This window comes from Pelobates fuscus, chromosome 11 (assembly GCF_036172605.1).
Source record: "Pelobates fuscus isolate aPelFus1 chromosome 11, aPelFus1.pri, whole genome shotgun sequence".
NCBI classification, from domain to species: domain Eukaryota; kingdom Metazoa; phylum Chordata; class Amphibia; order Anura; family Pelobatidae; genus Pelobates; species Pelobates fuscus.
In genome coordinates this window covers 33,027,629-33,046,356 of record NC_086327.1, presented here as the reverse complement: position 1 = coordinate 33,046,356, position 18,728 = coordinate 33,027,629, and the positions used below count along the sequence as shown (strand labels likewise).

At 41.3% G+C, this 18,728-nt stretch overlaps 1 protein-coding gene across 1 annotated transcript in view; it reads left to right on the top strand.

Moving 5' to 3' along the window:
• The window catches only part of LOC134577545 (carcinoembryonic antigen-related cell adhesion molecule 3-like), a 48,096-nt gene extending 32,282 nt beyond the window's left edge, over window positions 1-15,814 (top strand). Inside the window, exons 4-5 of the mRNA XM_063436329.1 lie at window positions 6,211-6,261; window positions 15,511-15,814. Coding sequence (XP_063292399.1) covers window positions 6,211-6,254 — 44 coding nt within the window. The 3' untranslated portion in view covers window positions 6,255-6,261; window positions 15,511-15,814. The remainder of the gene's footprint in view (window positions 1-6,210; window positions 6,262-15,510) is intronic.
• Window positions 15,815-18,728: the final 2,914 nt, after the last annotated feature.

Sequence of the window (18,728 nt, the reverse complement as noted above, 5' to 3'; positions counted from 1 at the left end):
ATTTTGTAGCTTGTCTCTGCACTTTTTCTAGTGCCATGATATCCTTCTTTAGAAAAGGTGCCCAAAATTGCACAGCATATTCAAGGTGTGGTCTTACCAGCTATTTATAAAGAGCCAAAATTATATTTTCATCCCGAGAATGTATGCCCCTATTTATACATTTAAAAAGCCTTACTGGCCTTAGCAACTGCAGATTGACATTGCATATTGCTGCCTAATTTGTCGTTTATAACAATTCCCAAATCCATCTCGTGTGTGGTTATCCCTAATTCACTACCATTTAGGGTGTAAATTGCTTGTGCATTTTTGACCCCGAAGTGCATAACTTTGCATTTCTCTACATTAAATTTAATCTGCCATTTTAGTGCCCAGTCCCCCAATCTATAAAATCCCTCTGCAGCAAAGCAATATCCTGCTCACATTTTATTATTTTACAAAGTTTTGTGTCATCTGCAAACACTGATACGTGGCTTTCAGTGCCTATTTCAAGATCATTTATAAATATGTTAAATAGAAGCGGTCCCAAAACAGAACCCTGAGGGACACCACTTACCACTTTTGTCCAGCCTGAAAATTGACCATTAATGACAACTCGTTGTACTCTATCCTTAAGCCAGTGTTCTACCCAAGAACAAGAATATTTATCTAGACCGATTTCTTTTAGTTTGAAGACTAACCTATTGTGAAGAACGATATCAAATGCCTTGGAAAAATCCAAGTAGATCACATCCACTGCAACACCCTGATCTATACTTCTACTTACTTATTTGTAGAATGCTATCAGGTTAGTTTTACATGACCTATGTTTCATAAAACCATGCTGATTATTGCTAATAACAAAGTTATTCCCAATGAATTCCTGAATATTATCCCTTAATAGCCCTTCAAATATTTTCCCAGTCACAGAAGTTAAGCTCACAGGTTTATAATTTCCAGGCAAGGATTTTGAACCCTTTTTAAATATAGGAACGACATCTGCCTTCCTCCAATCCTCTGGTACAATACCTGAACCAAAAGAAGCTTGAAAATTAAATTCAGAGATTCACTTATTTCCCCACTTAGCTCCTTAAGTACTCGTGGGTGGATACCGTCAGGCCCCGGAGCTTTATTTACATGAATTTTCTTTAACTGCTGTTGCACCTTGTCTCGAGTCATTTTTTTCAAGTTTTTTGCAGCTATTATTTGCATATTTCTTGTCATAGAATCCTCATTAATATATACTGAAGAGAAATAGTTATTGAACATTTCTGCCTTTTTCTGGTCTTCATTAGCTAACAGACCTATCTCTGTTTCCAGTGTACCTACACTTTCATTTTTTTTTTTTTTTTTTAGAATTTATGTATTTGAAAAAGTTTTTGGGGTTGGTTTTGGATTCTTTGGCTATCAATTTCTCATTTTCTAGTCTAGCCACTTTTGCCTTTTTGCAAGAATTTTTGGCTTCCTTATATCTTATATAGGATGATTCTGAAGTGTCCGATTTAAATGCTTTAAATGCCCTTTTCTTATTTTTAATCTCTTGTTTTACTTCTCTACTAAGCCATATTGGTTTCAATTTGTTTCTTTTATATTTATTACCCAATGGTACATACAGAGAAATGTACCTTTCTAATATTTGTTTGAATAGTTTCCATTTATCCTCAGTGTTTTTTTCACTAAGGAGTTTATGCCAGTCGATATGTTGTAGAGCTGCCCTAATCTTATTGAAATTGGCTTTATTAAAATTATATGTTTTAGTATACCCCATGTGCTTTTGCTTTTTTGAGTTTATTCAAAAAATACCATATTGTGATCACTAATTCCCAAATGCTCCCCTACTTGAATGTTGGTCAAAAGATCAACATTGTTTGTTATAACGAGATCCAGACAAGCATCCTTTCTAGTTGGTGCTTGTACCAATTGTGACATAAAGGTGTCATTTAACACATTCAAAAATCTGATTCTCCTTGCTGAAGTAGTAGTCACTCTATCCCAATATGTCCGGGTAATTAAAATCTCCAATAATTAATGTGTTACCCCGATTTGCAGCTTTCCCAATTTGCTCCAACAGCTGTTCTTCCTCATTAATATTTACATTAGGTGGTTTATAACATATCCCAACCAATAATTGATTTCCTTTTGTTTGCCCCAAGCAGATATTTACCCATAAAGCTTTCACATTTTACTCGTCACACTCCACATGCCTAAGATTTGACTTTAACTCATAGTTGACATACAAACATACCCCACCACCCTTCTTGTTTTTCCTATCCTTCCTACATAATGTGTACCCATTTAAGTTAACTGCCCAGTCATGTGTCTCATCCCACCTTGTTTGTGTTATGCCTATTATATCATATTGTTTAGTGTATACTATTGCCTCTAGTTCCCCCATTTTGTTATATAGGCTCCTTGCATTAGTAAGCATACATTTAATATTATCATGAATCATGTACTTTTTGTGAATTTTCATCAATATTACATACCTCCTATTTTCTGAGCTTGCCCCCCCCCCCCTCCATCTCCATCACCCTTATACTGAGCTAAAGCCCATCTCCTTTCTATCCTATCTCCATTTTCTAGATTGCTTTGACCCTCACCCCCTACTACTAGTTTAAAATGTTGTGTTACATACATATATTGGATATTTTTAAAATAAAATTTAAAAGACCCTTCTGTCCCTTAAAACACAAGATATAATATGTGTTGGGTACTTAAAGAAAAACTCTTAAATTATGGTGGAACAAACACAGGGCCCATATTCTAGGATTTGAGCTGAAATGTAATTTTGAGGAAAATCTAATAAGCTTGAGTGTAAAGATTATCTTTTAAAGGTTAAAGGAAAACTATAGCATTAGGAATGAGACATAGAAGTGTGTATTGCGAACACACTTTGCATGGTCACACCTGTATGGAGTGAAAAGGGCAGTGTCTGCTTCCTTGGCTAGCTCACCAAGATCAATGATGACAATTGAGAGGCTAACAAAGCACCTCTTCATTCAGATGGTCTCTGTGAGACCATCTGTTTGAAATAGTAGAGTTTTTGTTTAGCTCTGCTATTTCGGAGGAAGCGCTTCTAGTGGTTGTCTAAACCTTGCAATGAAAACATTAGTGTTATGGGGCCACCCGATGGCAATGGATTTCCTGGGGCCCGGCTACGCTCTTAAAGCGCATGCTGACTGGACCCCAGGAAATCCAATGATGACATCAGAGCACCAGGTGGCACTGGGAGGAAGCCGTCACTTCCTCCCAGCCAACAGAGCGACATGCAGGAGGAGCGGAGGGAGTCAGAGTGGCAGCTCTGGCTCCCATCAGCATGAGGCAGCCACTGGACCACAGGTAAGTCACAATTTTTTTTTAACAGTTTGTGTGTGATAGAGAATGTCTGTATCAGTATATCTGTGTGTGTGTCTGTATGTATGTGTGTGTGTATTTGTATATATTTGTCTGTGTGTGTGTGTCTACATGTATGGGTGTGTATGTATGTCCCTCTGTGTGTGTCTGTATATATGGGTCTCTGTGAGTATGAGTGTCTGTATGTATGTGTGTGTATTTCTGCATGTATTTATGTGTCTGCATGTGTATCTGTTTGTCTGCATGTGTGAGTGGGTGGGAACTTTGCACCGGGGTCCCGTGGTTTCTAGTTATGCCTCTGCAAGTAGCTATAATAAAATTGCAAAAACATTAAAAATGCCCATTTCCACCATGAGGGCAATAATTAAGAAGTTCCAGTCAACTGTATGGTTATGAATGAACCTGGAAAGGGATATGTGTCTATATTGTCTCAACACACGATGAAGAGGATGGTTGGAGGGGTCAAAAATCTCCAAGGATCACAGCTGAACAAGTGCAGAAATTGTTGCATCTTGGAGTTAGTCTCAAAAACTACAATCCGATGTCACCTACATCACCACAAGTTGTTTGGAAGGTTTTAAAGAAAAAAGGCTCTACTCCTATCCACCTTGCTACACAAATGGGATTCAAGCTTCAAATGGGCTCCGGTACTATGGTCAGAACCAAAATGGAGCTTCTGGGCATTAAATATTGCTTTGGCAATAAACACAACTACTAAAATAGTGACAGTACTAAATGAATCTAAATTAAAGTGCATCAAATCAATCCATTGTCAGTGCATGTTAAAACTGCACTGAGTTTGCATAATTTGCAAATACTGCCGACGATGACTTCACGGGGGGTGCAGGCAAAGATGAGTTTAACTTACATGAACCTGTCCCTCGCAGGTGTCGCAATCCTCTTCCGACGGGTCCGAATACGCCAGGAGCAGACGTTACTGCTGTACTTTCATGCATGTGCAAGAGTACAGCATTGAGGTCTATGGGGGATCCAGCGAGACAATGGCATAACTACCACAGTCACAGGGCTCGCAACTGCAACGGAGCCTGTTACTCCAGGGGTCCCAGTTGTCCTGTTGACCATTGCGACTGGGGGTCATCATAACTTTAGGGCTGGTGCACCATCGCAGTGTGACCGGCAGGAGGGGAGCACTTCTTGTCAGATCAGGTACTGCAGTATTCTCGGCCACGCTACATGGACAAGAGCAGGTACAGAGGGGGATGAGAGGGAAGGGATGGAAGGGATCTGTGGGGTGGATTGAGACATGTAGAAGCGACTGGGTTGAAATTAAGACACATGGAAGGGACCTGGAGGAAATTGAGACACATGAAAGGGACTGGGAGGGATTGAGACACATAGATAGTCTGGGGGGATGAGATGGTCTTGGGGGGTTAAGAGGAGCTTGGGGTGAGAATGACACACATGGAAGAGCTGGGGGGATGCTAATGAGACACACGGAGGGGCTTGGTGGAGAGAATGAGATACATGGATGGAATGGGGAGGGAGAATGAGACATATGGAGTGGCTGAGGGGGTGTAGGGGGATGAGACACATGGAAGGGCTGCGTGGGGATGAGACACATTTTTTCACCAGAGCCCAGTGGCTTCTTGTTAAGTCTCTGCTGTAAGACCCTCCATAGATAGAGGCAATTCTATGCAGTCGTCACTGGTGACAGCTGGAGGAATGATACTTCTTGACAGCGGTATCTCTGTCAAGAAGTGTCAAGTGTAGGAAAAATAATGAGCCAAATTATTCAAAACTATATTTGTGTGTGAGCTGTTCATTAATCTGTACTTTGCAGCTAATTACCAATCGCTAACAGTGACGTTTTGTTGCACGGCAACAGATTTTAAAGTTGCTAACTTTTCTGACAGCATTTTAAACATTCCCAGCTTGCTAGCAACTGATTGTGACAAGTATAGAAAGAAGGTCAGAGTTTAGATAAGGTAACATAAAAACTGGGAGGCAGTGTCAGAGAGAAAGTGTGTGTCAAAGTTACTGGAGGGGAACTGGTGTGGTGTGTGCATGCTGCTTTTTAGCTGATCTGAACAAAGATGGGGAAGGCCAAGCAGAAAGAGTCCAACTGCGCTTTCTATCAGAGCCAAGTGTCTATACTGGCTCTTTAATATGTGAGTTCCCCCTTGACTGTGACTATTGTCCATTTAGCTATTGTATGATCTAAACTTTTATGTTCTTTTTTGTTATTTCCTGTAGCTATTATTTTGTCTATTCTCTAATATTTGAGATGAGTATAAATATATCTTTTAGCATTCCACATTTTTCACATTTGTGATTGCATGTTTTGGGTGTGCTGTTTGAACACGGGTGTTTTGAACAGCTAGTTTGCCTCCAGCAAGGGTTTTGTACTACAGGTGGTCCTCATTTTACGACCTACCTGTTTTACGACAGCTCACACTTACGACCAGCTCTCCAGCATGGAATTCAAAGGATTCCCCACTTTAGAGAGCTGGTCTATGTCAGGGGATATTTCCCCGACCGTAGACCTGCTCTCTTGTGCATGCTCGCTAGCGCATCCTCACTTACCGACCAATTCATTTTACGACCAGGTTGTAAGAACGGAATCTGGTCGGTTAGTGACGAGTGTCTGTATTTTATTAATTAGAACTGTGAGCATTAGCCCATGACTTGATCAATCTGGTGTGACTGTTGCAAGCATTGAGGACTCACAGATATATGGCGTGAAAGAGCTCTGGTCTAGTAGGAGTCAGTGGAGAATTCACAACTATTTTCTTTTAGCTGTGAATACCAGAGCTATAGTGGAAAATAAGTAAGCAGTTGTACATGGAAAATACACTATATGATTGCATTGTGATATTTACTTCTTTCTATATTATCTTATTTTTCTTTTTTCTTTTTTAGAGCCTCCACAAAATCTAGATGCTTATAAAACTGTGAAGGCATAAAAACACGGTAAGTTTTATATATGCACCCCCTTCACCCCCTTGAGCCTTGCCATCTATCTCAACACTCTCCAAACTTATCAGGACTACTGTATCCACTGGCGGAGCACAAACATCCTGTATTAAAAAATCTATTTTTTTAATATTTTTTTCAGTCCAAGGCAGGAAAAAAAAAAATATGTATGTTGTATTCATGAAAGTCTCTTGCGCAGTAAGCTTTTTCATAATCTAAATACACAATCAGGGCTATTCACTAAACTGTAAATTGTCAGCTCTTCACCAGTAATTGTAATTTTAGGCTACAATATGCAAGCTGAAAACAGTTAACCTAGATAGTTATTTTATTCCCAGTTATTGTTATGGATGTTATGTTTGGTTTACATGCAACTAACTCTATGGTTTATTCCATATTGCACGTGTTTCCTGTTGGGGTGTGTACTTCCTTCCTGTATCTCCTGAAACATGGCTGCTATACACTAATACCTAGCAGTGTCTTTATTTATATCTCCTGAAACATGGTGTCAGAAGTCTTGCAAGTCTTGCAGTGAGAGACTTTTTGGAAGGGATTGTGCCTCCTGTAGCAATTACAGCTACTACTCTCCTGCAAGCTGAGCATTGGGAGCAAGAAAACCAGCAGCTTAATCAGCTGCTTATAGCATTCCACTACCTGAGGCAATGAGGGTGAGTGGGGATTGCAGCAGTAACTGGGATAACTTCAGAGCTGAGTTTGAGGATTACTCCCTAGCTACAGGGCTGAGAAGCCTGCAGCAGTGCAAGCAGTCGCGATAAGGAGGGTGATGGGCAGTGAGTGCTACCATGTTTACAAGTATAATTTGAACAAAAGAATGACACTAGAGCCATTCTTGATGCATTGGAAGCTTTCTTCAGACCTGCAAAAAATGTAATATATGAAAGATATATTTTTGGCAGCTGCAAGCAAGAAGTAGGTGAATCAATAGACAAGTTTGTCACAAGGCTAAGAGAAAAGTAAAGCTGCAACCTGTGAGTATGGCTCCTTGAGAGATGAACGTATTTGTGACAAAATCGTTCTTGGTATTAATACTGAGAGTTCCCGCCGCCGTCTATTGAGGGAACATGATTTAACCCTACATGCAGCAATTGAGATATGTCGCACTGCAGAACTTACTGACAAACAAATGAGAGCTATAGAGCAGGATAAGCAGACTAACACCATCCATGCAGCCTTCATGCAACTGCTAAGCTTGAAGAACCACCAGCACAAGCATCAGCACCAAAGCACCTCACCTGTGAGCAAGTCTACATCATGTAAGTACTGTGGCCATATTCATGTGAGAGAGAAAGAACAGTGTCCTGCATATGGGAAAACCTGTAGCTCATGTGGTAGGCTAAATCATTTTGCTGGAGTATATCTGTCAAGAAGAAAGGAAGCTAATGACAATTGAACACATATCTGATTCTGAGAATGCACTCCTGTTTAGCAATGATGTGATTTACTCAAAGGAATGCATTGGTGCTGTAAAGTCTAAGGGCAAAAAATGGTTTTTAAATCTCAGACTGAATAATTCATGCCAACCCTGCCAGCTGGATTCTGGTGCAACATGTGATGTCATGAGTTCGAAAGACAAGCTGAAGCTATATTCAGGGGAATAAACGGAATTATTGGGACTTTTGCAAACAGAGGGCATCATACGTGAAAATATACACAAACTTGAAATTGAGATTGTTGAAGCCAATCAGAAACCGCTATTGTCTGGTTCAAAATGTGAGCGCCTGGGACTGATGCAATTCACAATTCCTGCGGAGCTGCACAATGTTGATAATCAGCTTGCAAAGTCCTTGACTAGGTCACTGACAAAACTGCAAATCCTCAATGTCTATAATGATGTGTTTACTGGCCCAGTAGTATCTGTTCCAGGAGTGGTTCATTTTGAACTGGATCCTACCATTCCACCAGCACAATGTGCCCCGTGCAATGTGCCTATAGCCATTAAGCCGCACGTAAAAGCACAACTGGATAAGTATGAAGCTAACAGACATCTTACATCAGTATCAGAGCCAAATGACTGGATAAGCAACATGGTAGTTATTAGAAAGCCTGAAAAGATTAGAATTTGCATTGATCCGAAGTTTCTTAACATGGGCCTGAGAAGGTCACACTACATAATGCCAACACTTGCGAATGTTTGCACAAACTGCCCAAAGCACAGGTTTTTACACTTGTTGATGCAAGAGATGCCTTTCTACAGTGCAAACTGGATGAAAAGAGTAGCTACATGACCACTTTCTGGACTCCCTGGGGCCGAAAGAGGTGGCTCAAGCTGCCGTTTGGAGTCTCCGTAGCCCCAGAAGTATATCAGCTAAAGCAACATGAACTGTTAAGTGGGCTCCCTCTGTCAGCTCCCAGTGTAAGTCTCGCGAGAGCCGCGGCTCTCGCGAGACTTACACTGGGAGCTGACCGAGGTGCTGAACGGACGGCGCGGAGGAGGAGGGAGCTGACAGGAGCTGCAGGAGAGGTAAGTAAGATCTCTGCAGCCCCCACAGCCCCAGTCTGTATTATGGCAATGCAAATTGCCATAATACAGACTATTGACTCGAGTATAAGCCGAGTTGGGTTTTTTTAGCACAAAAAATGTGCTGAAAAACTCGGCTTATACTCGAGTATATACGGTATGCTGTTTATGTTGAAACTTTACCATAACATTGTCTATATAAAAAGTAATGATGGTCCAGGCACTCAAGTTCAATTCAGTGGGCAGATTTATTGGAGCAAAATCTAAACAATGTTTTGGCCCGCAACAGGGCCTTTGTCAAGCTCAAGACCCTGTTATGGGCCGAAACATTGTTTGAATTTGCTCTAATAAATGTGCCCCCTGGATTGAACTTGAGTGCCTGGACCATCATTAATTTTTTGCACGGGTTGACCAACCTCAGGCCCAGTTGCATCCCGGGATCCAGGAGAGTGTGGTATCCATATTGGTAATTATATTGTCAATTTTACTGTCAATTTTACTGTCACACAGCAGCCACATTTCCTTTTTGGACAGATCCATGCACACACTCTGATACCCTCCATCCCCACCCACTCCTCTTTTAGATGCCTTAGGCATGAATACAGAGAGGTTAGTGAGAACTGCTGGGAATACAAAGTACATTTTGAAATTTAGGCCAAAATAGACAAATTCAAAACATTCTCCAAGGCATTTCTATTTTCAGTTTTGCTATGTTAGCCATCACTTTGAAATTCTCCTTTAATTCACTTTTAATTTCCACCAATTCTTACTTTAGTAAATAAGTGTGACGGGGTTGCTTCTGTAATTAGATCTTTAACAAAGCGCTGTATACAGGGATCTACTTTCTCTGTTTTGAGCACCCAAATGTTCACTGTGTCATGTAGTAACACCAGCTACAATCAGACAGCCCGTAGAGTTCACTGTCTCTCTTTCTTTCAACTATAATTCAAAGCAGACATTTCAACCCCCAGTCGGGACTTTCATCATTATCAGGATCGTACTCTGGTAATCTCTCGCATGGATTACTGTAATGCTCTCTTCTAGTTGGTCTCCCCAAAAGCCGAACTGCCCCGCTACAATCTGTAATGAATGCTGCCACCATGCTGATCTTCCTCAGCCGTCGTTCCTCCCATACCTCGACCCTCTTCCTCCCATACACTGGCTTCCTGTATCCTACAGGTGTCAATTCAAAATACCCTTACCTATAAAGCTCTAACCAACTCTAGCCCCTCTTACATTTCTTCCCTGATTCATAGATATGCCCCTTCTCGGCTCTGCCGATGACCTTCTCCTGTCCGCCGCTCGCACCCTTACTGCTAACTCACGCTTGCAGGACTTCTCGCAGATGGCTCCCTTCTTTTGGAACAGCCTTCAGACCCCATCAGACTCTCCCCTAGTCTTCAATCGTTTAAGAAGTAACTCACAACACATCTGTTCAGAAATGCTTATGGATTCCCAGAGTAACTATCTATACTTACCCAAGTCTGTCTCGTGCTCTCCTAAAGAGCCTTTCTCCACTCTCACCTCCAGCTCTGCTACTTTTCCATTTTGTTTCATGACTGTCACCCTTGCTGTCCTGTTGTGTATTTATACCCCACGTCATCTAGATTGTAAGCCCGTTTGAGCAGGGTCCTCATCTACCTATTGTTCTTGTGTCGCTGTGTAAATGTCTCATGTATTGTAATGTCTTATGTAAATGTTTCATAATATTGTAAAGCACTGCGGAATTAGTTGGCGCTAGATAAAGACCAATAATAATAATAATAACCTGATCCTGATCAAAGTCCAAACCGGGGACTGAAACCTCAATTATTGTGTATATTATATTTATGCAATAAAGTTATAAATGAAGAGAAGACCATGAGTGCAGTCGTCCTTATCTTGCATTATATATATATATTTGTGCTCGGAATTTCGATATGTTATGCATTGTAGAAGATGCAAAAGTTGGTTGAGGTGTGCCGAAACCAACGTACGAGTAGGCCTGTAATAAAAAGAGGGCCCACCAAAGTGAAATGTAATATATAGATGGGTGTAGGTGGGTGGGGTCAATCAGCTTGAGGTGAGTAGGGGCTAGGGGTTTAAGTAGTGGCCTAACTCCTCCCACAAATTCAGGCCTAATGGCCTTTTAACTTGTACTCGGAATTTCAATTTGTTATGGATTGTAGAAGATGCAAAAGTTGGTTGAGGTGTGCCGAAACCAACTGATGAGTAGGCCTGTAATAAAAAGAGGGCGAAAAAAGAAGAAACAAGAAAACACACTTTATTGCATTTTACAAAGCAAGACTTCTGAAAGCTTGATGAAGCCCTTTTGCGGGCCGTAGTATGTTCGTATAATAATTGGATGATTTTCAGCGGCCAAGTCTTTTAATGACGTGGACTGGCATATTTTAGCTGGATGCTGAAGAGGCTGCGCCTATACAGAAACAGTGACCTGAGAAGGAAGCCGGGTTGTAGCCCAATCTAGACAGGAGAGTCCAAACGAGAAAGTGAATTAAGTAGTGGTGAGAGGGTGCTCATTGGAGGGGCAATAGTGGAGTGTCCGGTGAGAGTGTGTGGTGAGATACCAAAATAAGCCAGGTACTTTGACTGGATACCAGTCATCTTCAGGAATTAGGAAAGTTAGTGAGGACGTGGTGATAGTGTTGTAAGGTAATTTAAAGGTGTAGGTGACAGAAGGAGGCAAAAGCCACCATGGTTTAATGGAGAAGTCTCATTGGAAGTGAAAACTCCGTAGTGCACTTTTACGAAAATAGACAGTGCCGTATCTCAAGTGATAGTGGTGTTGGGTGAGAGTGCATGGTGCGTAAGTGCCTGAAAGTAGTGTAGTAGCTCAGTTAGTCCATGATAAGTTTGTGAAAAGGTGGTATCCGGGATGGTAGGAGGTGGGCTGTGGATAGTGACTGGAAGAATACATGAAAATTAGAGCGGGACAGAGCATCAGCAACTGTGTTATGGATACCAGGAATGTGGATGCAAACAAGGTGGAACTGAGCGGTTGCTGCCAGCCAAGTCAACCTGTGTATCAGCCTCATGATGGTAAGAGAGGAGAACCGCCCTTTGTTGATAATATCACATGCTGCCGAGTTGTCTGAGTTGCATTTTACTGCCTTGCCGGTCCAGAGGTGACCGGCCGCCACTATGAGGTAAATCTCGAATAAAGAGATGGGGTAAATCTAAACACCGGCAAGGCATACGACTCAGTGGGCCAGTTATCCCTAAACCAGTTGTTGCCGAAAATGGCCGCAAACTCTGTGTGTGCTGCTGCGTCAGTATAAATGGTAGGTGAAAGATCGGATAGTGGAGGTATAAACATGGAGACTCCATTCCATTTGGCCAAGAAGTTGAACCACATGTGCAGATCAGCTCTGGCTGGACCGTCCAATGTAATAGGGCAAGAGTCTACCCAGCTTGTCCCTCTGCCCGCTTTCCTGTCTGGTGTGTGTGGTGAAGGAGTGGTGGGAAGTGGATGGGTGTGTTTCCCAAGGGCACAAGTCAAAGGAGTGGAAAGTAGAGCTACAGGTGGCACAGGATGGTGGCCTCAAACCGGAAAAGTGTCGGCAGAAAAGTTCTGTGTCCATCTGGCACCAGTCCATTTTTATATTAAACTTGGCCAGATGAGTTGTCGCCTTGGCTGACACAGATTTGTGAAACTCGTAGAAAGAGGACCCCCCATACTTAATGCTTAGATCAACCACCTTGTGCATATACAAATCGAGTTCTTCTCTTCTGTGAGGATACACCGTACAAATTACATCCCTATAAATTCTGAAAGCTATGACAAATTGTGGAATGGATAGCTCCGAGTTTTGGTGTGGGACTCTAGGTTTAGGCACCCTTGAGATGTCCCCGTAGTTGTAAGCACAGTTTTTTAGGGAACCTTGAGAAGCCATAAGCAGGGAGACTAAGTTCACGTCCCTACCATCCAGTATGTCCTTCGTAATTGATGCCAGGATGGAGTGGGCAGGTGAAACATATGGGTTGGTGGTTGTGGAGGGTGAGGGAGGGGGGGGAGTTGGAAAAAAGGGGGTTATCAAAGGAAGATCTGTATGGCCTGGTATGATACCTGGAGTAGCCGTAGCAGATTCCACCTTTAACAGTCTACTATTCATAGATTGAAGGTTGGCAAGAATAGTAGCCAAGGTTTCTTGCGTGGAATTAGAGGTGCCGGTAGACGGCCCTTGGGATCCAGTGCCAGGGCTAGGTTCGCTGACCTGAGCCGACAAGAGTTTGTAAAGTTCCGCTTTTCTGGCCGTTGCTGGAAAGGGGATGCCCCTGAGTCTAAGTTCAGCAGCAATTTTTGGGATAGTCCAAGATCTCAGGGACATGGGGTAGAGGGTGTAAAGGATTCTTCTGGCGAAGCGGGCCTAGCTGACGTGATGAGTACTTCATCTGAAGGTGAATCTTCGATGGGAATAGATTCCTGTGACATTCTGAAAAGGAATAATGATGAAATTAGATAGGGGAGTGTGGAGGGGTAGTGAGGCCTTCGTAGAACTGGCTTGCTGATTAGTGCAGAGGCGAAGAACTTAACTATAACCAAGTGACAGGTGAGGCCCTGCTAATGCCAAGCGACGGTGAGAGGCTCTGCCTATGATTTGGGCTATGGGAAGTCATGGCCACTAACGTGGTGGCGGGATGTAGGCCTCTCGATGACCATAAGAGATTCAAAAACGTGTGGCCATGACATGGGAGGCCCTAACTATAGCCCTAAAAAAGGGCGAGTGAGGCGGCTAACTATGATTTTGGCCGTGGGGCTGAACCTCCGTGTTGAGGTGGGGAGTTGGCCTTGTGAGACTGGTAAAACTACTTACTATACTATATGCTGTAGGACAGGATACTGGGTTAGCCACTTCCTGGAGTTATAGGAGAAGTTGAGGAGCCTAGAAACATGACATATAAATAAGTACTTTAAAAGTATAAAGACTAAGGAAAATAATGAATGAGTGATCATGCTTTTGGTAAAAATGTTGTGATTGATCTAACAATGAACCATAGAAGTTAAATTAGGTTATAGATGTATAAATTGCTTGGGCATAGTACTGGAGTGAAAAACGTATGCCTTGTAGCAGACTACTTGCCATGTAGATGAAAAGGGGTAACATATGCAGTTAAAATAAAGTTAAGGTAAATAACAGCGTATCCTAATTAGGGTCGCTTTAAAAATTCAGAAGCAGAGGGATGAATATCTATAATGTAGTACTTTGTACGTTTGAATGAACGAACGTCATAATAGGAACAAAGCAATACATAAGAAAGAATTAGGCGTTCGGCTAACTTTTATACGTAAAGAAACTGCATACATGCGTAGAGACTGTGTTCGGCTGCTTAGCCGTACTAGACAATGTTTATATATGAATGTAAGTATAATACACATAGTGATGCGTTCGTTCATATGAACGAACGGTATGATCGTTTAGCATACTTGAAAAAGGAAAAATTAAAGCAGAGAGACATGATGGCCTCGGCAAACTGAACGAATGGTGAGACAGATTGAAAACATGTTATCCACGGTCGGTATTTTTTACCGTGTGAACGACTGAATGAACCTAAGTATGCTTGAGGTCGACTGTTTAGCCGAATGAACCGCAGGAGTGTACGAACGGGTAAGTAAACGAACGGGTAAGTATACAAATGGGTAAGTATATACGAATTGTATGTTTAATAGTGAAAGGGAGCCTACCCCTACTTTTTTAGGCGCGAACGTGGGAAAAAGCTGAACACTATTTCCCACGTAAATGCTTACGTGGATGAGCCGGTCTCGTGACCGGAAGCCAAGTAGCGTGACTGGGGAGAAGCCGGGTGGCGGGACCGGTGGCAGAGGATACTGCAGAGACAGGACTTCTGCCATCGTTGGTAACTTTTTTTCTGGTGGGAACTCGGACCGGAAGTGCTGGTTGCCAAGGTGAGTCAGCTTGAACGACAGAGGTGAGTTGGGGCTAGGGGTTTAAGTCGGGGCCTTAACTCCTCCCACAAATCCAGGCCTAATGGCCTTTTATACATACACATATATATATATATATATATATACATATATATATATATATATATATATACATACCCAATACAGCGCACTCGCTTATTCACTAAATAATGATTTAAAATCTTAGAGATTGTAATAGTTTTATATAAAAACACCTCACCTAGGCATAAAATAATGGGTGTTTAGTTACAATATATGATCATATATTGCATAAGCCTGCCACAGTACCCCATTCTTGGCAGGTCCTACTCTAGCAGCCTAATGCTTGCTCTTATGAGATTAATCCACTTACTTGGACTCTCTGCAAGTCAAAGCTAAATAGGGTCCTGGAATGGGGCACCTGTGACAGGGAGGGGTGCAAAACCAAGGAGTTGGCCTGGACTCTCAAATATATAAATGAAACCAAGAGGGTTTATATATATATACACAAGGTAAATTTAAGAGCACTCCAAAGGATTTTTTCATAAGTGTATTGATACAATCTACGTTTCAACCCTTCTGGGTCTTGATAATGACCCAGGATGGTCAAACCTACGATTGTATCAATACATTTATGAAAAAAATCCTTTGGGGTGCTCTTTTACTTATCTTGCATGTTTTTGGGTATCTTGGGAAATATGATTTGTTGATGTTATGGTGAGTGATATATACACAATTTTGTATAATTCTATTTGTATTTTTCATTATACCACTTAATAACATAATAATTATCTTGGTTGATTAAAGTTTCTCTGCCATTAGCCTTCCTTATATTGTATTAATGTGTTTATCTTTTTTTTTTTAGGAACTGGAACTGGATCTCTATTTTTAGGAACAAATACAACCAGATGAGGAGATTAAAGGTCAATATGCACACACCACTGTTACGTACATTGGATCGATATCCTAACATTTTCAGTTTCCTTTGTTCTAATCATTCTACATTTGCTTCTGTGTGAATTACTATTTACAGTTATCTACTGGACACTAAAGATAATTCTTTAAATTTAATTTGGAATCAACATGGAAAATGGCCCGTATGAGAAAAACTGGGATCAGTTCAACTTTTTGAATCTATATATTGGTAGGATTGCCATCATCCAATACTAATTAAGTATTGAAGAAGATAACACGAAGAGCATCTTTGAAAGATAGTGTTTCTTTTTTTTATAATTCTGTTCCATGAATAGCAGCCTCCATGAAGGAACCTGAAAGCTGATGGAATTCAGAACAAACGTATATATGATGGCTTGTATTTTGCAAAATAGAAAATTCTTAAAATAAAACTATAGTGTTAGGAATACAAAACTGTATTCCTAACACTATAGTTACTTATGGGCATTTTTAGTAATGCCGGTGCATATTTTTGGCTAGTTCTGACACTGGGGTTTTATATCGTACCCTGACAAATTTCAAGTACAGCGCCAACATTTCGGAATACCCACCCAACGCAGTAAAGGTACCACAATGAAATTCTTAACTTTTTGTTAAAGGAAGAGAGACACATATCTTCCTACCCATTCATGTTTTTCTTGCCAGAGTGATTTTTTACAAAATTGCTATTGCTACTGACAATTGCAGAGGTGAATTTAATTTGGAGGGTAACACCAATAATAATAATAATACACAGCTTGTATTTTCCAAACAATAACACTATACAAACATCCTTTCAAGGAAAGGACAGAAGATACCATGAGAGTCATCGTCACACATTCCATGCAAGATGAGCACATTTATTCACAGATATGTGAAGCCCTTCCAATAATGGTAAACTATATTTAAATGCCCCTCAAATAGAGCTGACAAGCTCTAAATATAAAGTCTTAAGATTCGCTAAATCAGTCTCCAAACAAGATAAAAGTAGCCTGTTAACTGCATATTAAAAGTAAATAAACTAAAAAATGGATCAGAGATCCACTGGACTACCTTTCAAATACTGGAACACCTTCACTATTCCCTCACATCAGTGGGCATTATTGTTAGCAGGGCCGGAATTCCCATTAGGCAGGATAGACACCTGACCACTAGGGGACTCCTGTTTCCAGCACTTAAAATAGGCATGTTTAAGCTTAAATTAAGCTGGTGGGGAAAGATAAGTTCCAGGAGCCTTCACTAGGGTCTTCTGTAGTCCATTCAGCCTTAATAGCAGACCTAAAGGAACAGTTTTAAAGGGTGTAAGACTCACTGCTGCCCCAACTCCTCCAGTGTCTGTGTGTGAGGCTGGACAGGACTTCCTATCTGCCATTAACAGCCCCTCATACAGGAAATGCCTTGCAGGATGAGCAGGGGAAGCTCTCAGTGATGCAAACTGTATTACCGTTCTTGCATCTGTAATATCACCAATCTGTCTGGTCTTTAGAAGACATAGGAGGGTGAGAACTTAGCAGATAACCCTTCAAACTCAGGTAATCAAAGCCTAAACCTGAAAATAAACCACTTACTTTAATCCTATGTTTGACTCCTCTTATTAACTAAACACCCCTTGTACTCCAACACTTAAAGGGAAACTCCAATGCCAAGAAAACAATCAGTTTTCTTGGCACTGCATGTCCCCTCTCCCTCCCACCACCCATCCCCCGGTAGCTGAAGGGGTGAAAACCCCTTCAGGTCACTTACCTGAGACCCCCGCCGACGTCCCTCGGCGGTGGTTTCTGCTCGCCACCGCTCCTCCCAGTGATTACTTCAGCTGGTGGGCGAGACTGATCCCGCCCGCCGGCTGAAGAAACCTAATGCACATTAGAGCTTTCCTATGGGGATTTTAGTGACGCTGGAGGTCCTCACACAACGTGAGAACGTCCAGCGACGCTCTAGCACAGGTTTCCTGTGCTAGGGACATGGAAGTGCCCTCTAGTGGCTGTAGACAGCCACTAGAGGTGGAGTTATGCCTGCAAGGTAATTATTGAAGTTTATAAAAAACTGCAATAATTACACTTAGGGTTAAGAGTAGTGGGAGTTGGCACCCAGACCACTCCAATGGGCAGAAGTGGTCTGAGTGCCTGGAGTGTCCCTTTAATTTAAGCAAACTCTAATCCAGAACACAATAATTCTTAACATGTGCATTTTCTCATTTCACTCCACACCCTATGTAATCTAAACGTGACATTATCCAATATCTAACCTTAAACCTCCCTTTACCATAACCACTTCCAGCATTATCATTAACCCTACATGCATCTACACAGCTACATACACTCACTCACAGATTCAAACACAGTACATTAGAAGAATCAATACACACATACATACCTTTCTACATAGCATGCAATGTCCAGTTAATAAATGTATTATACGTACTTGATCTGCTTTATTTTGGAATTGGGGAGCAGAGTGGGCCTTAGAATGTTGTGCCTAGAGCACCTGACAGCTAAAGTTGGTCCTGGTTGATAGGGTTAATACAAACGGAGAATTCAAAAATAGGTTTAACCCTCACACAGCCAGCTATGGTCTAAAGTAAGGGTTGGTATTAATACCTCACATCTCGCTCTATGGATATCAGATCCATGGGTCCCCAATTTCGTTTTACAAAGTTGGCTTTTACTCCTTGTTCTTTTGCCGTCCAAGTGAAAAATTAAAACATGTCCACAAATGACCACATTGTGGGGGTAAAAAGATTATTTGTGGGCACACCCTGAACCTGTATTTATTAACGGAATGCTGCTGAAGCCTGGATTGACCAAACTGTATGCATACCCACACACCACTAGGGGTCAGCACACACACAATTATTTAAACAGCCTTTCAATGCTATTTAAAATGAGTTATTTCATTCATAAATAATGATATGCACGTATTGTTTTTAAGCCAAAGACTTATTGAAAGAACAACAAGGAGTTAACCGTCAGTACTATATAGCACACAGTACCTTAGGTTTATAAGTATACCCTTATAAACACTCAAAAAACAACTGTGACAAGAAAAAAGAGAAAACCAAAGGTACAAAATAATGTGAAAGATACAAAATAATGTGAAAATAATGTGAATCACCAAAGTGATAATATGTAAATAAATATAATACCAACTGAA